General features: G+C 35.5%; 2 protein-coding genes across 2 annotated transcripts; one reads left to right on the top strand and one right to left on the bottom strand.

Annotated features, from left to right (window-relative positions):
• The first annotated feature begins 13,318 nt into the window (after window positions 1-13,318).
• LOC148213398 (zinc-finger homeodomain protein 1-like) lies at window positions 13,319-14,560 on the top strand. Its single transcript, XM_088125323.1, has one exon. The coding sequence runs from the start codon at window positions 13,676-13,678 to the stop codon at window positions 14,366-14,368; it is 693 nt and encodes a 230-aa protein (XP_087981449.1). The 5' UTR covers window positions 13,319-13,675; the 3' UTR covers window positions 14,369-14,560.
• A 5,423-nt stretch (window positions 14,561-19,983) lies between these two features.
• LOC148213397 (uncharacterized) lies at window positions 19,984-21,492 on the bottom strand. The gene is made up of 3 exons (XM_088126065.1): window positions 21,464-21,492; window positions 21,240-21,301; window positions 19,984-20,697 (listed from the first exon to the last, which is right to left on the bottom strand). The coding sequence occupies exons 1-3, from the start codon at window positions 21,471-21,473 to the stop codon at window positions 20,224-20,226; spliced, it is 546 nt and encodes a 181-aa protein (XP_087982191.1). The 5' UTR covers window positions 21,474-21,492; the 3' UTR covers window positions 19,984-20,223.
• Between the last annotated feature and the right edge of the window lie 571 nt (window positions 21,493-22,063).

Raw genomic sequence — 22,063 nt, 5'->3', positions numbered from 1 at the left:
TTCAATTAGATCCACCTCCACCCACCGCCACTCACGCACTCTTTCGTTTCAATGTCAAATTTAATTAATTCAAGCACCTTAATTAATTTTATTTCCAAATTAATCAAATTTCGGACCCTAATTTCTTGGGCCTTTTCCTCGATATTAGTTAACCCAAGCCCATCGTTATGAAGCCCACCACCACTTTTGGGTTCATCATCATTATCATCGTCATTCTGACAATTTAGGTCTGACAGATTTTTTTTAATACGTTAATCCCAGGTGGGTTTGTATTAAATTATTGAAATGTAATCAATATGATTAAACGTATTGCTAAATAATAAGAATTCCTTGTCTTGTATGAATGGGATTCGTTTTGTCAGATGGAAATACAAAAACTTGTTAATTGTTTGATCTATGAATTGTAAAGAGAAATTAACAAAAGTCTTGATTTTTCCACCCAAAATTGCGTGGATTTTTTTCTTTAATCATATCATAACATAAAGTCCTAAAATATTCTCCTATGTAAGTCTATTTGAAAAAATGGTTCTCTTAGGCTTTAACAGCTCATAGTCTAATTAATAATATTAATTTGTTTTTATAAGGCAGAAACTTTAATGGATTTCAAAGGCCAAAGTATGCAATTCTACTGTATGATTAAATGATTGCATTTGGTAACAAAATTCTCTCATCATTATACTTTTAATGTTAAGTTAATATAAGTTTCCTACTAACACCTCTCTATCTAACCCTAAATCAAACTTTTTTCACTAATGCATGTCGGTGTCTGCTTTTGTTCAATGTAAGCAATCATGAGTTCATATTTAATCTCCATTTTGTCTCCAATAAAAAATTCTAATTTCATGGACCATTTGCGCTGATTTTATTGTTGCTAAGTGGGAGCACTTTTAACTTTTACAACCCTTAGCCTTGGCTAACTCAACGTATACATATAATTTTCAACTAATTTAATTGTTTTATATTCGTCCCTAGGATGATGATAGACCGGTAGACCTAATTTGAAGTCTCAAGTCCAAACCTTTAGTTAATCACAGTGTTGTTCAGCTCAGCTCAAACAACAACGAACCTTTATTTAGTAATCCACTATAAGTCATATAGGGAACAAAAGAATTTTTTTTTTTTTTTTTTTGAGAAAGATGAGTATATAGCCCTAATCTTAAAACCCGCATTTAAACCGTAATGAAATCAAGTTTTTAAGTTTAACTATATGGGTTTTGAGCAAAGGAAAAGATAAGATGATGAGGGAAAGAAAAAAGGTTTGATTTTTGTGTGTAATTGGAAACTGGGTTTTTGTGGTGGTGTGAAGTTATGATAACTTGTTGAAGAAGGGCGAAAGAGTGGATTTTAGAGAGAGAGGGAGAGTTTGATGGAAAATGTCATAAAAATTACCTATTATGATGATGCAGAGAGGGGTGGGTAGAGTTTTCAATTACACAGAAGAATTAGTGAATAGTCACTAAAAGAGAATATCTTCCATTAAGGTACAAACTAGATGCTAGTGGGGGAAGCACTTTGCAGTGTCACCCCCAAATATGGAACCATATAATTCAAGTTTCATTACCCTTTTCTTCACCAGACATTTAAATGCAACCCCATCCCTTTGTTTCCTTCCAACTTCCAACAACAACAAACCCACCTAATCTCTCCATTTCATCCAACATATATGAAATAACCCACTTCCATTTCATTCAATTACCCCATAGTTAACAAAGATTAGTTTATTAAACAGTTAAAAAAGAGAGAGTTAAGGAATAATAATAATAAAAGTTAATTATTGTTCATATTCTAAAATTGAGATAAATGTCAACGAAAGGGCAGAGTGGCATGGTGGGAAATGTCAGACTCTCTTTCTCTTGTTAAGCAGAGAGAAATGTGTTTGTACAGTAACAAATTATTCTGATCCTCACATGCATGCGTAATCTATTATCCCATCTTAACCCCTCTCTCTTTTCTGTCCTTTTGTTCTTCCCATAACTCCACCCCAAGAAAACAAGATTGATTTTTTTCTCTCTTTTTTTTTGGGGGGGGGAATTAAAAAGACACGTGCCATATTAATTAACATAACAAGATTGATTATTACTGTGATTGTGAAGAAGAAAACAAAAGGGGAGGATGGGGATGGGCGAGAAGCAAGCTGAGGGTCTGGGGGCCACTCTCATTAAAAAAGCTGCAAAAGAATATAGAAATGGAAATCACGGTCGTCCCACTCTTTCCCTCGTCCTGTCACCATCCACCCTCCCTTTTTCCCGCAATTCCCTCTCTCTTATTTTCTGCTTCACTGTGGCCTAATATATATATATATATATATGTATGTATTTATTTTTAAAAATTATAATTTTTGGAGATGGCATTGGCAACTTTATAGAGTAAAGATATGGGATGACACAGATCAAAACTGTCCTTATTTTCTCATGCAATATCTGTATTTTATCGGTTTCCCGCCAGCTGACAGATCCCCAACACAAACACAGCATTATATAATTATTATAATTGTGGAAAAAATAGAGACTGTGGATGGATATTGGACGGATGAGATGAAGAAGGTGATGATGATGATTGATGATGATGTGATGTGATGTGATGGATGGTACTGCTACCTTCTCTCTCAATCTCTATCTCTATCTCCAAAGAGTTAAAGACATACATAAGATAAGAGAAGAGTGAAGAGTGTGTGTGTAATTGTATGGTGTTGTTGAGGCTAAAACTTGGCCCATTAATGGATTTTATATTATCAATCGCCAATCGCCATTCGCCATTCCCCCGGAACTTGGACCCTATCATTATTATTATTGCACCTTCCTCCACTTCAATTCATTTTCCCATTTTTCTTCCCATAATATAATTAATATCAAATATTCACACTCACACATGTGTTTTTCTGTTGTGCCTACGTTTTTCTTTTTTAGCCCACATGCTTCTATGAGAATTCCAACTGCTTAATCATAAATATCTGCAGTCCGTTGTTAGGTAATTTGTTGACATTTTTGTGTTGCTAATGCTGCTCATCTATAGCTATATATATCCCATGTCGGAGCTGTGTTTTTGATTTGCTGATTTCGCTGAGATTTGTGGTGTGTTAATTGAAATAATATTCTTGTGAGTAATACTTCATAAACGTTGTCGGTTTAGTTGGTATAAATAACAAAAATTTTAAGTTATTTAAAACTTTTTTAGAAAATAAATAGATATATAATATTGAGGATGAACTTTGATGCAATGGTTTTTACTTTATCATTTGATTTATTTGGCTCGAGAGAAACAATCGTCTCTTTTCAGATAATTATAGACGTGTAGCTCTTCAACTATGGGATAATATAAGAATGACTGCTTCCTCTTTGTCATCTAAATCAAAGTTCTTTTGTAATTATGATATTTTCACCATCTCTTTAAATTAGAGTGCTTTCCTTTAGTCTCCCGTATGTTTCTCACATACATTTTGAATGAATGGTGATCTTTTTTTTCAAAAAAAAATAACAATATTGAAGATGAGAATTCAAATTCAGGATTTTTTTGATCGAATCTTAACCCGTTTAACTACAGTCTCAGGGATGCATTTGAAAAGTCAAACTATAGAAAATAAATAAAATATTGAAAATTATATACATTTAGGAGGCAAACTAATTATTATTTAACTAATTTAAATTTTTTGGAAAACGTTATTCTTTTCTCCTTCAAATTTAGCTTCTGCTTTTTAAAAAAACAGATTACAAATTTGTTAATAAAAAAGCTTAATTTTTTAAAACAAATTCAATCTTCAACTTAATTTTAGCTGTCTTTTTTTATTTTAATACAGAAACACTTATATTTTGTAGACAAGACACCTTTTGTAATTGTAATGGTTGATTACAAAGATTTTTTTTTTAGCTATTTTTATTTTTAATAAAATACAATATAATGCCTTGATAAACCTAACATTTTACCAACCGCCAATTTTTTAACTGGGAACACCTTCTTCACTCTTTAATTAAGATTTACTAATCTACTTATACACTGCAATAAATGAAAATATCGAATAATGGTAAAACAAATCAAGATTTTCACTGCTAGAACAAACATAGCTTAACGACAATTAGTATATATTTTCAAAATGCTGTAAGTTCAATTCTCCACCCCACATATTATATTAAAAAAATCCAGATTTTCACTACACTAACAAATTTGGAGCAAATTTAAATAAATAAATTCAAATAACAAATAAGAATAATTTAAATCGGAATGAGAAAAATAGGTTAGGCTAAATTTTATATATATATATATATATATATATCAACTTTGCTCTCTATTTCAATTATTTATTTATTCATTATTGTATTATTATTTTTTTTGGTATGTGAGAAAGATACATTAAAAGAGAAGAGAAGAAAGCTCTCCAATTAAGAGAAATAGCAGAGCAATCATAATTTAAAAAAAAAAGTGAGATTTTATGGACCAAGAAGAAGTGTTGTCATTTAAGACGATTTATAAGCTGTTTGTATCATGAAACATTTATTATTCCTCTCCAACCATATATTCGAGAGTAAAGCCTCAAATATACTTGTTGATACAGAGATTTGGCTTCTCGAGATCTCGTCAAATGTGTACCAATTCTCTAAATATAAAACGCGATCGACAAATCAACGTGACCTGCAAAACATATTGAAACTGGAACCGGTGTGGCTTTACCACACGGGCTCCGATGCTTAAGTTAGTATCAGAAGTCGAGTGCAGAGAATAGGATGTTCCGGCATACCTTTTGGGGTTTGGTTCATCTCTTACTTATAGTCGTCCAATCCTCATCCTCTTCAGATTTGCTCTAGCCGAATCTTAAGTCTCCCTGCCCGTTACCTCATTGTTGATTTTCGGTCGGATTGAGAATCAAGGCGAGTTAATACGGGTTTAATTGCGCATCGGTCGGATGGACCGTTATAGTTCTCGGTCGGGTGGCCGAGAACGGCTCGGCGCCAGCCACTGGTCGGCCAGGGGCTGGCTCAGGTTGTCGGGTGCCGGCCCCTTTCCTGGCTCGTGCTTTCTTCTCGGGTTCCTTTTGGCCTCCCGTCGCCTGGTCTCTTCTCTTTTTATCTTCCCATAACAGTAGCCCTCACTCTCAAAATAGAAGGCAAAAGCATGTCAAGGATTCTATATTGAGAGTACTTGTCGCTTGGTATGGATGGCTATTTTTGTAGAATAGCTCTATTTTTAGTCGTTGTTGGTTGTTGTTCTATGAGTTGACTTTCCTAGCCCCCATTCTCATTTGTTGTAGTTGTCTATAATCAAGTCATTTGGGCTCTACCATACGATAGTTTTAACTGTCAGGTTTTGTGTTTGGGATCTAACTTTTCAACAGGGCCAGTTGTACCTCTTTGGGTTTCTCACCTACTTGGCTTCTGCCTCTGGTTCTATACCCTAGGATATGTTCTAGGGTTTCTAACCTATTTAGCTTTCGCCAATGGTTTTACACCCTAAGTCTAGGCGGCCTTGGGTTTCTAACTTTTTTGCTTTTGCCGGTTTTCTACCCTAAGTCAATCAAAACCGCTGAGTTTTTAACCAATTTTGACTTTTACCAAATGGTTTTCTACTCTTGGGGTTCATTGATTGGTTAAGCTTGCCTGCTTTTTGTCTTAACCTTACTAGGCCTGTTCGCGTGTCTTTCAGCACCTTTCGGATTTTCCCTTGGTTAGTAACTGACTTCTCGCTTATCGGCCTGCTTCTGGGTCTGTCCCAGTCGAGCATTTTTCCTTGGTTTTACTGACTGATATGGCCCCCACTTGAGGGTCATATATTTAGAATAAAAATAAGTGCTCAAGTAAAAGTCAATCAAATAAAAGCACCTATGACTCAATCATTATATGGGAAAAAGTAAAAGTAACCCACCCTATTTAAACATGCAAGTCATATCTAAGGTAGAAAATAAAAAATTTAATATAGTCCTGAAGCACGAGCCCTGTCAGCTTCCTTAGTTGTTTCTCGACGAGATGTAGTAACATTTTCGCGTTGCTCTCCCTTGACTTCACCTATTCCTCCTAATATGGTTTTTATCTCCCTGACAGGTGACGTGTCGTTTCGATTCCTGTCTGGAGTTGCCTTGGACTCTTCTACATACTCTTTGAGGTAACCTCCTCACATGAGGTCCTCTATTTCTTCTTTGAAGTCGAAACAATCTTGTGTCGTGTGGCCATGATCTATATGGAACAAACAATACTTTCCTTTGCTCCTTTTACTCAAGGATGCTTTCATCCTGTCAGGCCATCTTAGTAGTCTCTGATCTTTTATTTCCATCAAGACCTATTTAAGTGTGGGACCGTTGTCGGAGTGTATTTTTCAAATTTCCACTAAGGATCCTGCTGGAGTGGTCGACCCTGTCTACTATCTGATCTTTCCCACCTCGATCTGTGTCGCTTTTCTCCATGTCTCTCTCATTTTACGTTATAATCTAGACATTATTCTTCAGGGTCATACCTCGAGTGAATCAATTCTTTAGCACTTATGTATCTTTGGACTCGACTTAAAGCTTCCGAGAAAGTGCTTGGAGTTCACACTAGATACAAAGACTAGCAGCGCCATTGCATCTGTCAAACCCTCCACTTGTAGCTTTTCTTCATTGAACCGAGCCACATAGTCTTTGAGGCTTTCTGTTGTCTTTTGCTTAATAGTTAGTAGGTATGCTACAAGATTGCTTCTATTCCATCCTCCGACGAATTGGATGATAAATGCTCTTGCCAATTCCCTAAAGCTTGAGATTGATTTTCTTTTTAACTGTTGGAACCAGACGCGTGTTGAGCCAGTCAAGGTGAGAGAAAACACTCTGCATCTAATGCTTTCAGTTATGCCATAAATATCTGCCGATTCCCTGTATGCGTCGAGGTGATCGATGGGATCTGTCAAGCTGTCGTATTGTGCGATGTCAGGCGGCTTGAACTTCGGAGGAATTTTTCCTTTCATTATTTTCTCTGTAAAGGGCGACTCTGCTTGCTTTACCAGTTCCTCGAGATCAAACTTCTTCAGTTTGCTATGTGTCTGGTTGGTTGTCTCCCCAACTCCTTCAATCATTGGGGCTTTATTCTTCTGTGGATCTCAAACAAGTGCCGGTTGTTTCACTTCATGTTGCTTGAGTTTCTGTAGAAGCAGGGATATGTTTCGGTGCATTCCCTCGACCTACTTTTCCAGGGCGGCCAATTTGTCATCTTGTTGATCCAGAATTCCAATCGGTTTATCTCTCTGTCCGAGAACTGGTCGATCGGTATCCCTAAAAACTAGTCGGGCGACATTCCCCAGTCCGAGAACTGGTTGGTCAGTTTCTCCTTGTTGAACCAGAATTTCGACCGGTTTATCTCTCTGTCCGAGAACTGGTCGATCGGTATCCCTAAGACCTGGTCGGACGACATTCCCCTGTCCGAGAACTGGTTGGTCAGTTTCTTCTTCGACTGTCTCGGGTGGAGGTGCACCCCCATTAGCTTTCCTTGTAGGGTGGCGTTCTTCATCAGAATATTGTGAACTTCTTCTCGTTCTTCCCGAATTCATGTTGATTCGTCTGAAATCTCTAGTCGTTCCCACAAACGGCACCAATTGTTGATGCAGAGATTTGGCTTACCGAGATCTCGCCAAATGTGCACCAATCCTCTAAATATAAAAAGGGATTGATGGATCAACGTGGCCTGCAAAACATATTGAAACTACAACCGGTGTGGCTTTACCACACGGGCTTCGATGCTTAAGTTAGTATCAGAAGTCGAGTGCAGAGAATAGGATGTTCCGGCGTACCTTTTGGGTTTGATTCATCTCTTATTTATAGTCGTCCAATCCCCGTCCTCTTCAGATTTGCCCTAGCCGAATCTTAAATCTCCCAGCCCATTACCTCGCTATCGGTTTTCGGTCGGATTGAGGATCAAGAGGAGTTCATACGGGTGTAACTGCGGCGCAACGGTCGGATGGACCGTTATAGTTTTCGGCCGGGTGGCCGAGAACGGCTCGGTGCCGAGAAGGTCTCGGCGCCGGCCACTGGTCGGCCGGGGGTCGGCTCAGGTCGTCAGGTGCTCGCCCCCTTTCCTGGCTAGTGCTTTCTTTCTCGAGTTCCTTTTGACCTCCCGTCACTTGGTCACTTCTATTTTTATTTTCTCATAACAATACTAATTTAGAATACATTCCTATCGTTAGACAAAAGTATGTTCAAGATCTCCTTAATGTAGCTTCAATACGATCTTGAAGCGTGTAAGATATACCAAAAGACTGAAACATAAGATGCCAGATACAAGATGAGAGCGGACAGCGAATCATCAACTTAAAAATTAGGGTCTTTCAAAAAAAATAATAAAAGGAAAAGAAAAGGAAAGGGAAACTTACAAACTAGGTAAAAACTTGCAATAGTTAACGTAAATTTGTCTTTAAATGTCGTATTATTCTATAAAACGTCAGAAAACCATATTTTTGTAAAAATTTAATTAACTTCCAATCCCTCCAAAAGCCACAGAAGAAAACACAGTAGCACCCAGCAGGGCAAATAGATTCAATAAAGCTGACTCAAATTTGAGGAAAACTTTTGGTCTGAGAAATTAATAATAAAATTCTTGTTTGTTATAGAGTAAATACAGTAACTCTACTGCACAAAACAATTGTTACAGCGATACAAGAAACGTTTTCTAAATGAACAGAGAAGATACGAAAATTATTGTCTGGAAGCAACCAACATCAATTGGTTTTGGTCGTTTCGTGTGTACTATTTGAATCCATGCATACAACAGATTACATGGCTGACACCTCGGAGGTGTCTGTCTGAAAGAGAGAAAAAAAAAACAGTAAAAATAAAAGAGAAACCCTTTAATCAAAAGGGGTTTTCTGATCTTGTGAGGAAGATGATTAGAGCAAGAGAAAGAAGCAAAATTTCATGACAAGAAAGCTAAAGGAAGGTTAAAGAGAAAGGAAGAAATAAATTATTTGTTTGTTTAAGTTAAAATAATTGAGGGGAAATTGATGATTTTGATGTGATTAGACTTGGCATCAGCCATCATTCAAATGTCTTGGAATTGTGCGTCTCTTTTTTCTTTTTGTCTGTGTTTCCATTGAATTTAGGTGTGTTTTTGCTGTTGAAGCTGAAACATTTGGAAAAGGGTGTGTGTTTCTCTTCCTTCTTATTTATCTTTCTTTCTCGGGAAAGGGTTTTTCTTATGAACGACGACGTCAGCAGTAAGTTCAAACTGAGATTTAAACTAATTATATCTCATGAGATCGACTTTAATTTGTTTTTTCTTAACAGACAAAGATTCTCAATAACTTTTTATTTATAATTTATTACTCTTTTATATAATAATTTCCAAAGAAAAAGAAAAACTAAACAACATTTTCAGACCCTCATGTTGTCACCCTTGAAATAGTTTTATTGAAATTTAAGAAAGCAAATACTCTCTCAAGAAGTTGCGTTTCAACTTAGGTTAAAACATAAATTATTAATTAAAAAGTGGAAGATTTAAATTTTTATCTCCCCGTGTCGTTGAACTCGGAAAAAAAATTTAAGTTTAAAAAACCGTCATTTTTCTCATTCTTTCACCTAAAGAATATGTTTGATTATAACTTGATCTTTAAAATTCTTAATTTTATGGAAAAGAATAATCATTTCATTAAAGTAGGTGAGAAAGATACCCAGAAAATGAGAGATAAGACCTATTTAGCGAAATAGTAGATTTAAAATTATAAATTTTAGATTTTGTTTTAAAAATTAATTTCTTAATGAGATATAGGTTTCACACCACCTCAATACTTTTTCTATAACTTTCAAGAATTTTATTTTGCAAGGAACTCTCAGTTGAAAACTTAATAAATGTGTGTGTGTGTATAAGCCCACTCTAACTTGATATTGCACTAAATGTTTAGATATAATTTTTTAAGAATGTCAGTGAAGAATAATATACAGCATGTTATAATAGAATATATATGATATACATTAATATTTTCAAATGGAGTAAACACTCAACATTTTTTTATAATATATTTAAGTATTTTCTATTATTTGATAGGTAATGTGCCAAAACTAATTTTTCTATAATAAAAAATCTAGATTCATAAAATATCATCTGATAAGGCCATTTTTTAGCTAAATTTCTGAAGACCTATTATATTTTATACTTTTAGCTACTGTTCTCTAACAATATGTTTGTTTTGTTTTCTACTTTCTAAAAACACAGTAAGTTTTGTAAAATCAACTGCCTAGTTTTTTTACCTCTAGAGATTTAGCTCAGATTTTATAAACATTTTTCAAAATTGTTTCTTACCAATCGAAAAGAAAAACAACAAATGCAGAAAAAGATAAAATTATTACCAGACACCTTTCAAGTACTAAATAGTCTTGAGAAAGAAGAAATCAAATTACAAGTTTACTACTTAAACTTAGAGTGTGTGTTTAAGAATTAAACTTTTAAGGTCTCTACTATATCCATGAAATTTCAATCTTTAAACATTGTTAAAATTCATAAACAGATTAGGTTATTAAGATTCTATTATTGACAAAATTAAATTTTAGGTTTAATAGCACACTGTGAATCTTAAAAATTTTCGAATAATTTTAAGACCTATATCAAACACAAAGGCTCTATTAGGCATTTATTAGAACATCAAAGACCCTATTAGAGACTACAAAAATTGAAAATTTGTGGATCAACTAAATACTTTATAAAATACGTAAGAGACTTATTTTGAAAGTTTAAAGACTAAATATGTAATTTAAGGAAAAGAGAAATAAGAAGAAAAATCTAAAATAACAACCCTTTTGGTCCTTCCCCTTTATTAACTTAACAAAATAGTTGGTGGGGTCCCCGATTAAAAGGGGCAGACAATATGAGATTGTTGTCACAAGGCAAAGGAGATTTCCAAAGTCAAAAGAGGGGTTTTGTAGTTGTAACGCTGAGATGCCATAAATGGAGAATCCTCGAGAAGCAATGGACAAAAGGACACAAAACCAAAAACATGTTAAGAAATCCTAAGTTTGGGCATTCAAGCTGGAAATTGACAGCATAGATTTATTCACATAAATTAAATAACCAATGAAGAAGAAGGCTTGAAACAGAAGAAGAAGAAGAAGGGCCACACTCTTTAGAGCTATGGGTTACCAAATGATCATAGGGTTCGGGATTAGGCAGTGTTTTGGCAATGGCATGCACACAAAACACTCATAATGCTCGCTTTCTTTAGAGAGAGTGTGTGTGTGTAATCATATTCCCCATATAGTTTTTTTACTTAACTAAGAAATAACTTTATATCTAGGCTTCATTATTGATTCTTCCTAGGTTTCGTTTATCTAAGAAACTTGCAACTGTTTGTCACTGTTTCTGCCCCTCCTTTCTCAGTCCTATAAAGCATTGTTTCAATGTGTCTTCGAGACTCTTCCTTAATTTTAATTTCAAAAACAATCTCAACTCTAAGATGCTAAATCTTAATTTTAGTAATTATTAATTAACTGTTTTTTAATAGATATACCTTGTGGCTTTAGATTCTTATAACAGATACATTCTGATGATCCGCACAAAACTTGAACTTAAGACTTCAAATTAGATAATATCATGCGACCTCAAGCGTTTGCCACACTTCACTGTCTTAAAAAACATGGTATAATTAACTATGCACATTGCACATGTGTATTTAATTTTAGTTCTTTTTTTTTTATTTAAGGAGATGGATTTATGGTATCCTCGAGTTGTTAAGAGTAAATTTTCCCAACACATTAAATTTAAGTTTTTAGGACTAGCTATAACCCATATATAGGTAATGGACGGATAGCAATTATAATTTGTTGTCTTTCTTTCTCCATCTTGGGGTTTGGGTTGAACTTTCTTTAAATGAATTTTTTTTTTTTCTTTTTTACTTGGTAAACTTATTTTACCAACAAGATAGTTTTTAAATAAACAAATTTTCATAAAAGAAAAGGTAAACGTTTAGTATTTTTCTTTCCTGTCGTCTCTTTTCTTTTCTTTTTCTTTTTTTTTGATAAAATTTTCCTCCCTTGTTAAAACAAAATTCAATTATAATTATACTTTAAAATCGATTAAAATTCCATGGCCCAAGTGAAGATGGTTGATTTTATTGTACACATATTAAATAAATCTTCTTGTCTAAGTAGTGGTCACATATCTATGTGATGAGTATATATGTATGCCTTTTTCTCTCTCTCTCTCTCATCTTTTTTCTTTTTTGAAATGATATGTAATGCCCGTTTTTCTCAATGGCATTTCACCATAAAATTATGTGGCACAAAAGAATTATATGTCACTATGTATAATAGACAAGCCTTTTAATATATATATATATATATGAAACGAGATATATAAAGACGTCGAGCATGTCGTACGTCCTTTTCTCATTATAATGACTATATTATATTTTTGTAAAATATCTATACAAGAAAAATATTTTATTATTATTATTATTGTAAAAACAGTCTAATGTTTGAAAAATATATATTAATAGATATATGGACATCTATTTGAAAGATCTGATTTCCATGGAAGAACTGTAAAGAAAATCTGTTATTAATAGTACAGCATAACCATTACAAGTACATTTCCGAACATTATATAATTTGCTTCGACATTAAAGTTTAATTAATAACAAATGGAGTGAAGATGAATTTGAATTTGCGAAGTAAGAAGAAATTAAAAACAGAAATGAGATTAGTGAGTGGATAGGAAGTATATGATATTTATGGAAAATTATTAGAAATTAAAGAGTGGAATTCCCATTCGTGGGATTTATTTAAAAATTTTGATATTCGTTTGTAGGACAGCAAAGTGAGTGCCTTTGGTTGGTAAGATGGTGACACCTCTGGCAGAGCAGGGTTGTTTTTGTGGTGGAGGGGAGCGCGTAGAGAAGACGCGCCACTGAGTGGAGGTGTGATAGAAAATGGGGTGGGGTTTTATGTATCCCGTTGGGCTGAAACTCTGGATTGGGGACACGGCCTTATTTAATGCATGTTGACGCCAAGAGCGCGTCACCCATGTCGGAGATGATCGCACGTAGGCAGCTGCCTTAAATGCCGACAATTTATTTTTTCCTACGTAATTCCGTGTCCTTGTCCGGGGGAGTAGACGCGCCGCCTCACGCGCCATCACTGAGTTGAGTTCGTCACTCCAGATGGGGCCCCACCACACGTCAGTCCGTTTCAGGTACGGGAATGCGTGCTAAGACACCACACAATTGCCCTGCTCCTGCCACCATTTCAGTGTCGTTTTGGGCGTTTTGAGTGAGAGCCCCAGCGCGTGGCCCTCACGCTCCCTCCTCTTCCCTTCTGTTTCTGATTCTTCTGCCCCTGCCCCTGCCCCTGCCCTGCACTGCAGCGCCCCCTCTTCTACTCCTCTTCCCCCTTCCAAATTTGAATTCCATCCCTTTCCCTTTCTTTTCTTTTCTTTTTTTTTTTTACCGCGCAGTAATTAGAACGGGAGGAGAGGCGCGGTAAAAAAATAAATAAAAAGAGGGGTTAAGTTAACCGGGTAAAGCCGGTGAAATGGCAGGGGTACGGGAGCGTTATTTGGTTGGGAGTCGGACTAAGAAACGGCAAAGTATATGAAGGCCTGTGAAGAAGGACAGCTTTTTTTTGCAGAGTGGGAAATTGATGGCCACATTCTCTCACTCCTCTTATCTTCTCCTCTGAAATCGCTCGCCATTTTTTTCCTTTACTTTCCTTCTTCACCACTCTCTTTAATTTTCTATTCCGTTGACGATGGATTTCGACGATCAAGAGGAGCAGGAGCAGGAGCAGGAGCAGGAGGAGGAGCTGGAGATGGATTACGAGTCGCGAGGTGTGAAAATGGGGAGTAGTACTGGACAACCCAATATTTGTGGGGTCAAGCAGAGGAAACCTAGGTACCGTGAGTGCTTGAAGAATCACGCGGTTGGCATCGGCGGACACGCCCTCGACGGCTGCGGCGAGTTTCTAGCCGCTGGGCCCGACGGCACCCTCGACGCCCTCAAGTGCGCCGCCTGCAACTGCCACCGCAACTTCCACCGCAAGGAGACCGACTCGGTCAACGCCGCACTCGGACTCGGGATCGGAATCGGAGTGGGAGAGCCGTTTCTGTTACCGCACCCGCACCCGCAGTTCTACCGGAGTCCAGCTGGGTACCTCCACGTGGCGCCACAGCACAGGCCGCTGGCTCTGCCGTCGACGTCGGGCGGGAGGGAGGAGCAGGAGGACATGTCGAACCCGAATAGCAGCGGGAAGAAGAGATTCCGGACGAAATTCACGCAGGAGCAGAAGGATAGAATGCTGGGGTTGGCTGAAACATTGGGGTGGAGAATTCAGAAGCAGGACGAGGCGGTGGTTCAGCAGTTCTGCAGCGACACCGGCGTCAAGCGCCACGTCCTCAAGGTCTGGATGCACAATAACAAGCACACTCTCGGTAAGAAACCCTAGACCAACCACACTACACCAACACCAACACTCAATTTTTAGATTTAGGGTTTCATCCATCCTACTCATCCTCTCCTCCATCATCTTTTCTTTCTTTTTCTTTCTTGGGCTATGTTAATTAATTGGAATGGTATCATATATCCAATTAATTAGTTAATTAATTAATTAATTAATTAATATGGTTATTTAACATTAGTGTGGGTTCATTAATTTCTCCATTCTCCATCATGGGCTTTAATTTTGTGAAAAAAATCTCTTATTGTTGCTCTCCCGATTAAGCGATATGGTCATGGTGCGTGTTTGTTTTGATTTCTCCAGTTGACTTTCTTTTTTCTTTCTGTTTCGTGGAATCTAAGAAACGACACAAACGGGATTTCGGGCCAACACCAACGTGTATGGAACCTACATTTTTCCGTTTCAACTATAACGTTGATTATTATTCACCCACCAAAATGTGATTTTCGTTACACTGGGTTCTTCAATTTTTACCTTTTTTTCGTGCATTTGTTTTTCTGGATCAATTAATGCAAGCTACTGCAAAAGCTAACCATGGGGGGATCAGCTGCAGCTTGTTCCCTCTCTTGGTCCGTTTCTGTTGCCAAGTTTTGTTCTTTCTCATACCCCAACTGCCATCTTAACTTATTTACCCTTACTCCAGTCATTAATGCACAAATTTATGTCCTTTCTTTAATTTTTCCTTTGCCAATGGATAATATATATATAAAAATATATATCTTTTGATTATTTTCTAATCCAATTTCTATAACATTACTTGTTGACCTAATTAATCATGATTATCATATGGGGTTTCGGGAGGGAGGACTACACTAATGTATCAGCAGAAATTGACAGGAGAGAAGGAGAAAGTTTGAATTTTTTGATCAAATATGTATATATTTATATATATGGGGTTGTTCTGAAGTGATCTGTTGGATATTGGTCGATAGATCCAATGTTTTGGTCTCAACTTTTATTTGTTGTTCTTTCCTTTTCGTTTTCATCTGTTCTCCAAGGGAACATGTGGGCACTCCAAGCTGCAAACATTTTTTTCTTTTCTTTTTAAAACCGGCCCTTTGGGTTTTCGCCATCTCCCTTTCTCTTTCTGTTTGAAAGAAAAGAAAAGAAAAAATTGATAGAAGAAGGGACATTCAGCTTTTGTCTGTGACTTGTTAGTTCATCCTTGCATAGAATCTCATCATCAAGATTCTTTGGTTTCTCCATCCCATCTACTTCTTCTCAACTTCCTCCCTATACCCCTTCCCTTCACTCCACCACTTTTTTTCTTTTTCTAAAATCTTTTTACGCCTTTCCCCCTTCAAATCTAACCCCAATCAGACATTTTTTAAAAAAAAATGTTAAACTTATTTATCTTTTGAGTTTAAAAAAATTCTTGGATGAACGACACTATTATAGATATATAGACCTAACGACACCTGCACCCAATAATTTCTTAGGTCAGTTAAGGTAATTGAGTATTTGAACCATAATGTGTATGTGTTGTTTGTGGAAAATTGTTGGGTTCAAAGATGGCAGCAATTAAGGAAACAAGGTTGTTTTTTAGTGGTTTTTGGAGTAAAAAATGTCCTAAAACCGAGCTGATGGGTTAGCTGTGTAATATGAAAAAAAAGGAGGTGGCATAGGCATGTTGAAAATGTGGTCCATTGAAGAAGACAAACCAAAAACCTGCATGCAAGAAAGCAATGGGAGGAGGGGAAGAAGTATTTAAAGTGTGGTCAAAGTCAAAGATATAAATATATATATAAGTTATAAGAGTGTGTGGTTTTGATTGTTAATCAAAATCATACCCATCAAAGCAACCTCCTTACTTTTGGTGGATACCCTCTGTCTTTATTCATCATTCCATGAGTTTAAAGCAGCTCTGGGGAAGTGACGGTTTTTTCAGCCTTTTTTAACCAACAAAGTTTGCTCTCAATTAATCATATTATTAAGAATATTTAATAAATGCAATGGTATTTAAATATATATAGAGAGAGAGGGGGGGAGAGATTTCAAATGTAAGAATTATGAACTAAGAGGTAAAGTGAGGGCGCATGGGTGAAGAAGTCCTCTATATTTACCTCTCTGACAATGGCAAAAAGGAGGTTCCAAAAATCTGACGTGGGAATTATGCTTTGCCCATCTTCAACTATGTTCTCATCCCTTTTTGTCCCTTAAATTGAAGGACACATAGTTCTTCAAATAAATTGAACGACCATCATCTGAAGGCCTCCTATGGCCGGTGACCCGCATGGGACTCGAATACAACATCTCGTGTGGTAGCCACAAGGCCTCATGTTTTTGCAACTATGTCATTCCCAGTGGACTAGGCCTCTCTTATGGTTCTTCCAATCTTACATGTTTGCAAATTAGGATGGTTTGATGTATAAATTCTTTTAAATCAAAAACTAATTAACATGTTTGTTGTAATGATCAAAAAGGAAATTGTGTAGATGAGTTTTAAAATGTTTGAGAATTATATTTGTTTCGTAGGAGTTAGTACATCAAAATAAAAAGTCATTATAATATTAACATAGGTGATGTGATTTTATGTTATTTTTTTGGCTACAATGTAGGTTGAGATTTAAATTTACAATTTTTTGGTCGAAGATAGTTACCTTAACCAGTTGAACTATATTCAGATTAAACATTTTATACTAATTATATTCAATAGACAATAAAAAATAAATATATATAATTTTCACATTGATCCAAAACGAATTAACAATAATTTTATAAATTGAAAGAGCTTTTCAATTTAAAAAAGGTCATCCAATACAGGGAATGGTTATTTTAGTAATAAAAAAATGGTGGAAAACAGTATTAAAATGAAATTCGATGTTCAATAATTAATATCAATATACACCTAAATGAAATAAAATATTACGCTCAATTTAAGATCTCCAACCAAAAAGTTGTGAGTTTGAATCTTCATCTCATGTGTTGAACTAAAAATATAAAAATAAACTAAAACGTTGGTCACAGATTTTAATCTTTCAACCCAAATATACATAAAGAGAAAATGGAAAAAAAAATCCATGCAAAGAAAATAAAAGTATACCCCATATCCTTTTTCTACAAACGAGTATTATAACCTATATATGAGAACTAAAATATGAATTTCATTGATGTGTAAAGGGATTAAGGAAAACCAATTCAGGCAGCCTATTAGGAACAAGCAGCACCTATCTTTACATTGACTATCACTAAAAATTGATAGGTTATTGATCTTTTCTTTTTTCTTTTTTTTTTTTTGAAAAATAGAAAGAATTTCTCCTTTTCTTTTATTTTTCTCTCATACTTTTCAAAATTTTAATGTTAGTCAGCTCTTAAGTATGGTTGGCCCAATAATAGAAAACAAGTGATTAAATTATCCATAACATCCTAGCTGAATACTAATGCTTTAGGACTTTAAAGGCATGGTTGTGGAAATAAGAAGGTATTGGAAATTTAAGAATATGAACATCTATTTTTGAATTTCTTTTCCTATAAATAACAATGAGACTAAAAATAGCTCAATTAGTTTAGACACTATCATCAAAATGTCGTGAGTTCAAATCTCCATTCTTATTTATTGGAGTAAAAAATTCAAAATTCAAAATTTGATATGGGTTTAGTTTTGTTAAGTCGTGGATGGGAAGGAAATCGTAAATAGGATTAAGATTATTATTAAATATTAGGGACGTTGGATGCTTCTTTAAGGTGGATTGATTAGTATTTCAAAAAAAAAAAAAAAAAAGGTAGATTGATTAGGACGTTTCAGTGGCCCAACTTTGGCCGAATCTCTGCCCTGGCCCATTCTATTAACATTGCCTCTGCCTCTGCCTCACCTCTGCCAATCTCCCCTTTCATTCAAATTATTATTTTTCCTTTTTATCGAATTTTTTTTATATTATTTTTCCTTTTTCTTCTTTCTTTTAATCATAGTTTAAAAAATAATAATAAAAAAATTTAAAAAAAACCAAGGTGGTGTGGGGCTCAACTGTGATTTGCCTTGCCCATACATGAAGAAATTCCAATAGTTTTCATCTCATCCATATGGGCCTACTGCTCCAATTTGGGCTTTTCTTCCGTATGTCGGCGGTAGGCCCATTCATTGTTTATTTATTTATTTGCATGGCAAGGTCAAATTAGTCATTTAGCTTTGACTTAATTTCACTTTAGCTATCATTATCTTTTATTCAAAGATGATGTTTTTTTTTTACATACAAAAGATGATGGGGTTAACTTGATTCATTTAGTAATATCTAATTAATTAAGAGTATTTTTATTAATTAAGATTCTCCTACATTGTTGAGGGTAAAACTGAGCAGAACTACCACAGAGATACTCAGGACCACAAGCGGTTACAGGTCGTACACTACGATGACAGAGAAAACACGTCTTCACTCCCACAGTACCGGGAGCACGCCGAGCTCCACAATCTGCCCACGGTAGGTGGCAAGCTCTAGGCCTGCAAGTAAAGGCACCACTCACCAATTGTCGGGAGTGTACATTCCCATCGACGTCATACAGCTCGACGCGTCCCTGCCATCCCAAGTGTCGTCCTTCATGGTTGGCCACACCGAACCTATAAAAGGGAAGGACTCTCACCTTCACCAAGTAAGTGAAAATCCTATAACTAATACTTAAGGTATCTTTTTCTATTTCCTACTTTCATCACTAACTTAAGTGTCGGAGTGTATTAGGTGGGACACAAGCACCAACGTTGAGTTTGTGGGTTACTGGCTCATTTACTCCTTAACCAATCTACTCGTCCGATGAACACGTAGATCTCTCCAAAGTTCGCTGTCAACAACTATGATTTTTTTATTATTCTTCTTCTTATATTTGTTTAGCAATTTGAATTCTCTTGCAAAGTGTTACTTAAAAAACAAAAACAAAAACAAAAAAGAAAGTAATCTAATATCCAGGATTGTTCTTTATATGCACAACTTTAACTCTAAATTTGCTAAAGTCCTTTCCTTACTTTTCTTTATAGCTTTCTTTGTAGAGTTCTCTTTTATCCTATAGGTATATATTTAATTTGATTATCCCTACTACTTGGAGGCTAACATGGTACATTTACTAAAGAGGTTTGCAATTTCAATTTTATACAAACTAGAGAGGGTCTCAAAAATTTCAAGGCAAATTCATCAACTTTTTTGAGCTAATACTCGATAAACATCCAAAATTTTAAAAATTTATCAAACTTGCAGACGAAAAGGAAAAGTCCTTTTTAATGGAGCGGAAAAAGAAAGTATTTTGTTAGCAAAACTTCAATTTCATCGTTGGATTCAATAATAATTAACTATGAAACAATGATCTAAGAAAATTATGAAATAAGATTGTAGCCCATATGAATTTAGCTCATAATTGACATCTGTTTCTGATTGATTGAGAGGTCATGAGTTTCATCTACTTGTTGTACTAAAAATGATAAAATAAAATAAAATTATTGAAAATCTTTAAATATGTACTTTGATGTGACAAAAAATAATTGGAAATAATTGGCGGGGGTTTATTAGGATGAAAACGAGGTTTTAAATAACTATTATTTTCATTAATGTTTCTTTTATAGCACTATAACCCTGCATAAAAATTAATTATCCTAAAAATTGAGATTAGATTAATACATCGTATAAAAAGAGAAATAATAAAATAATTTATTATACATCAAATAATAAATTAATCTTCTACATGTCATATTCAAATCCTCACCACACTCATAGTTGTGTAAAAATACAAAATAAATAAAAGAATAAAAACCTCCCCTTGTATTTGAGAACGACATGTCGGCTTATTAACACACATGACAAACCCCACCAACAAATGAAACCAAAACAGTAGAAGAAAAACACAGCATGCCAACTTGACATCGATCACTGGCGGCCCGGCGCCGGAATTCTACTCCGGTGACAGCCAACGTTTTTCCCGACAACCACCGGTGCAGCACCCGACCGGAGAGACTTCACCCAATCTAACCTTTTCACCTCCGGAAGTACTGTTCGAGCAGCGGTGGCGTCGGATCGAGAAGTCCTCGGCCGGAAACTTTCCGCCGCCGGCGGCGGCGCCTCTTTCTTGGTCTCTTTGATTTGCAACTTGGTTCCTCGTTGGAGTTTGATGCTGATATTTACCTCCAAAAGCTCCTTCTTTCTTCTCTCCTCCGGCGGGTTAATATCGGCGGCTTTTCTCCGGTGCTGATAAAGGCGGTGCAGCCGGAGAGCCTGCTCGTATATCCCTCCCTTAATCTCTTCCTCTAAATCTCTCTCTATTTCTCTCTCTATTTCACGCCGGATCTTCATCTCCTCCTCTGAAATTTCATGCTTTAAAAAGCACTTCTCGCGCTCCCTCGCCTTATCAATTTATCAATATAACATGAATTAATTAAATGCTAGTGATATTGCCCCTCTTAATTTTATCATCTTGATTTAAAAACTACATAACAAAATGGTCAAAGATTTTAAAACTTCTCTAGCTTAGCGCCTCAAAATTTGAAAAAAATTGAAAGATTATATATATATTATAATTAAAGTTAGGGGGTAAAATTTTGTTGCTTCCCTTTAAAAATTTATGACCTTTGAACGAATATTAATGAAATAAATTTTTTTTTTATAGAATGAAAATTCGAATCGAACCTGACCCACAATTGTAATATTGTATTTATATTTTAATATGTATGGAAAATATTCGTCCATCTTTTAAATCATATATATATATATATATATATATATATATATATAATTCGACTCAATGATAATAATTTTGTTTTGGGATTCACATTCATCACACCCGCTTTTAAAAATTTCATTAATTAATAAAATAGTCAAATAAAGAATTGAAAAAATAATAATAATCAAAAGGTTAATTAACGGACCAAATAAAACGTGTCACGTACCACTTTTGCATGATTATTATGACGAGACCCACTTGGTGGCAAAAGTGACATATCCGCAAACCCTAAAAACAGAACAGAAATGAAAAAATTAATGGAACGAAATCAACAGTTACTCAACAACACTAGTGCTAGCCCGATCGTAAATTAAAATCATACAATTAAACAATTAAAAGAATGCAGCTTTTCAGAATTCAAGGAAGGAAAAAGGGGAGAGAGAATTGAACCTAGGACCATGTTAAAGGCTGTAGCTTTATGGCTTTCGAGGTTACTGATGATGTCTGGGGAATATATGTCTTTTTAAAGGGCTGGAGAGTGATTGGGACACTGATGTTGAATAGAATTGGGGAGTGGTGGTGGGACATATTTTGAGAATTAGATGAAGGGGACAATTATTTGTTTGGATTATGGAGGTCATTCCAATTTAGGCGGCAAATATAGTTAAATATGTTATACGTGTGTAGGCAGTTGGCTGTTGTAATTGTAATTGTAATTCCCCATTACATATAAAAGGGAAAACATGGGGAAAAAAAGTGCTTTACGTGCAAGAGATTTCATGGAGGGCCTCAGTTTGGCTGTTCTTTTTGGGTTGTCCTTAAAGCATAATCCAAATATACTTTATATTTTATAGGGTACCCTTCTTCCATGGCTTCTCTCCACATGCTTGGTGTGAACCCTCAATATTGGCTTGGGGTTTATAAGTAATATTGATCAACCTTTTTTTTGTTGTCTTCTTGACTAATTGGGGAACTCCAACAGAATTGATCACCTCTTTTTATTTAGACAAAATTATAGGTTGAGGCTTAAATATTATTGTTGGGAACTGA

This window comes from Momordica charantia (assembly GCF_013281855.1).
Source record: "Momordica charantia cultivar OHB3-1 chromosome 1 unlocalized genomic scaffold, Mcharantia_2.0 BLBB01000001.1, whole genome shotgun sequence".
In the NCBI taxonomy this organism is placed as follows: Eukaryota; Viridiplantae; Streptophyta; class Magnoliopsida; order Cucurbitales; family Cucurbitaceae; genus Momordica; species Momordica charantia.
The sequence above is the reverse complement of the archived record's forward strand: the minus strand, read 5'-3'. Positions and strand labels throughout refer to the sequence as shown.

Excerpts from the sequence above, each read along its gene's own strand:
- LOC148213398 (XM_088125323.1), top strand. The coding sequence starts at position 13,676 with ATGGATTTCGACGATCAAGAGGAGCAGGAGCAGGAGCAGGAGCAGGAG.
- LOC148213397 (XM_088126065.1), bottom strand. Across the intron at positions 20,698-21,239 it reads ATAATAATCATGCAAAAGTG|GCGAGGGAGCGCGAGAAGTG; the intron begins GTACGTGACACG and ends TAAATTGATAAG.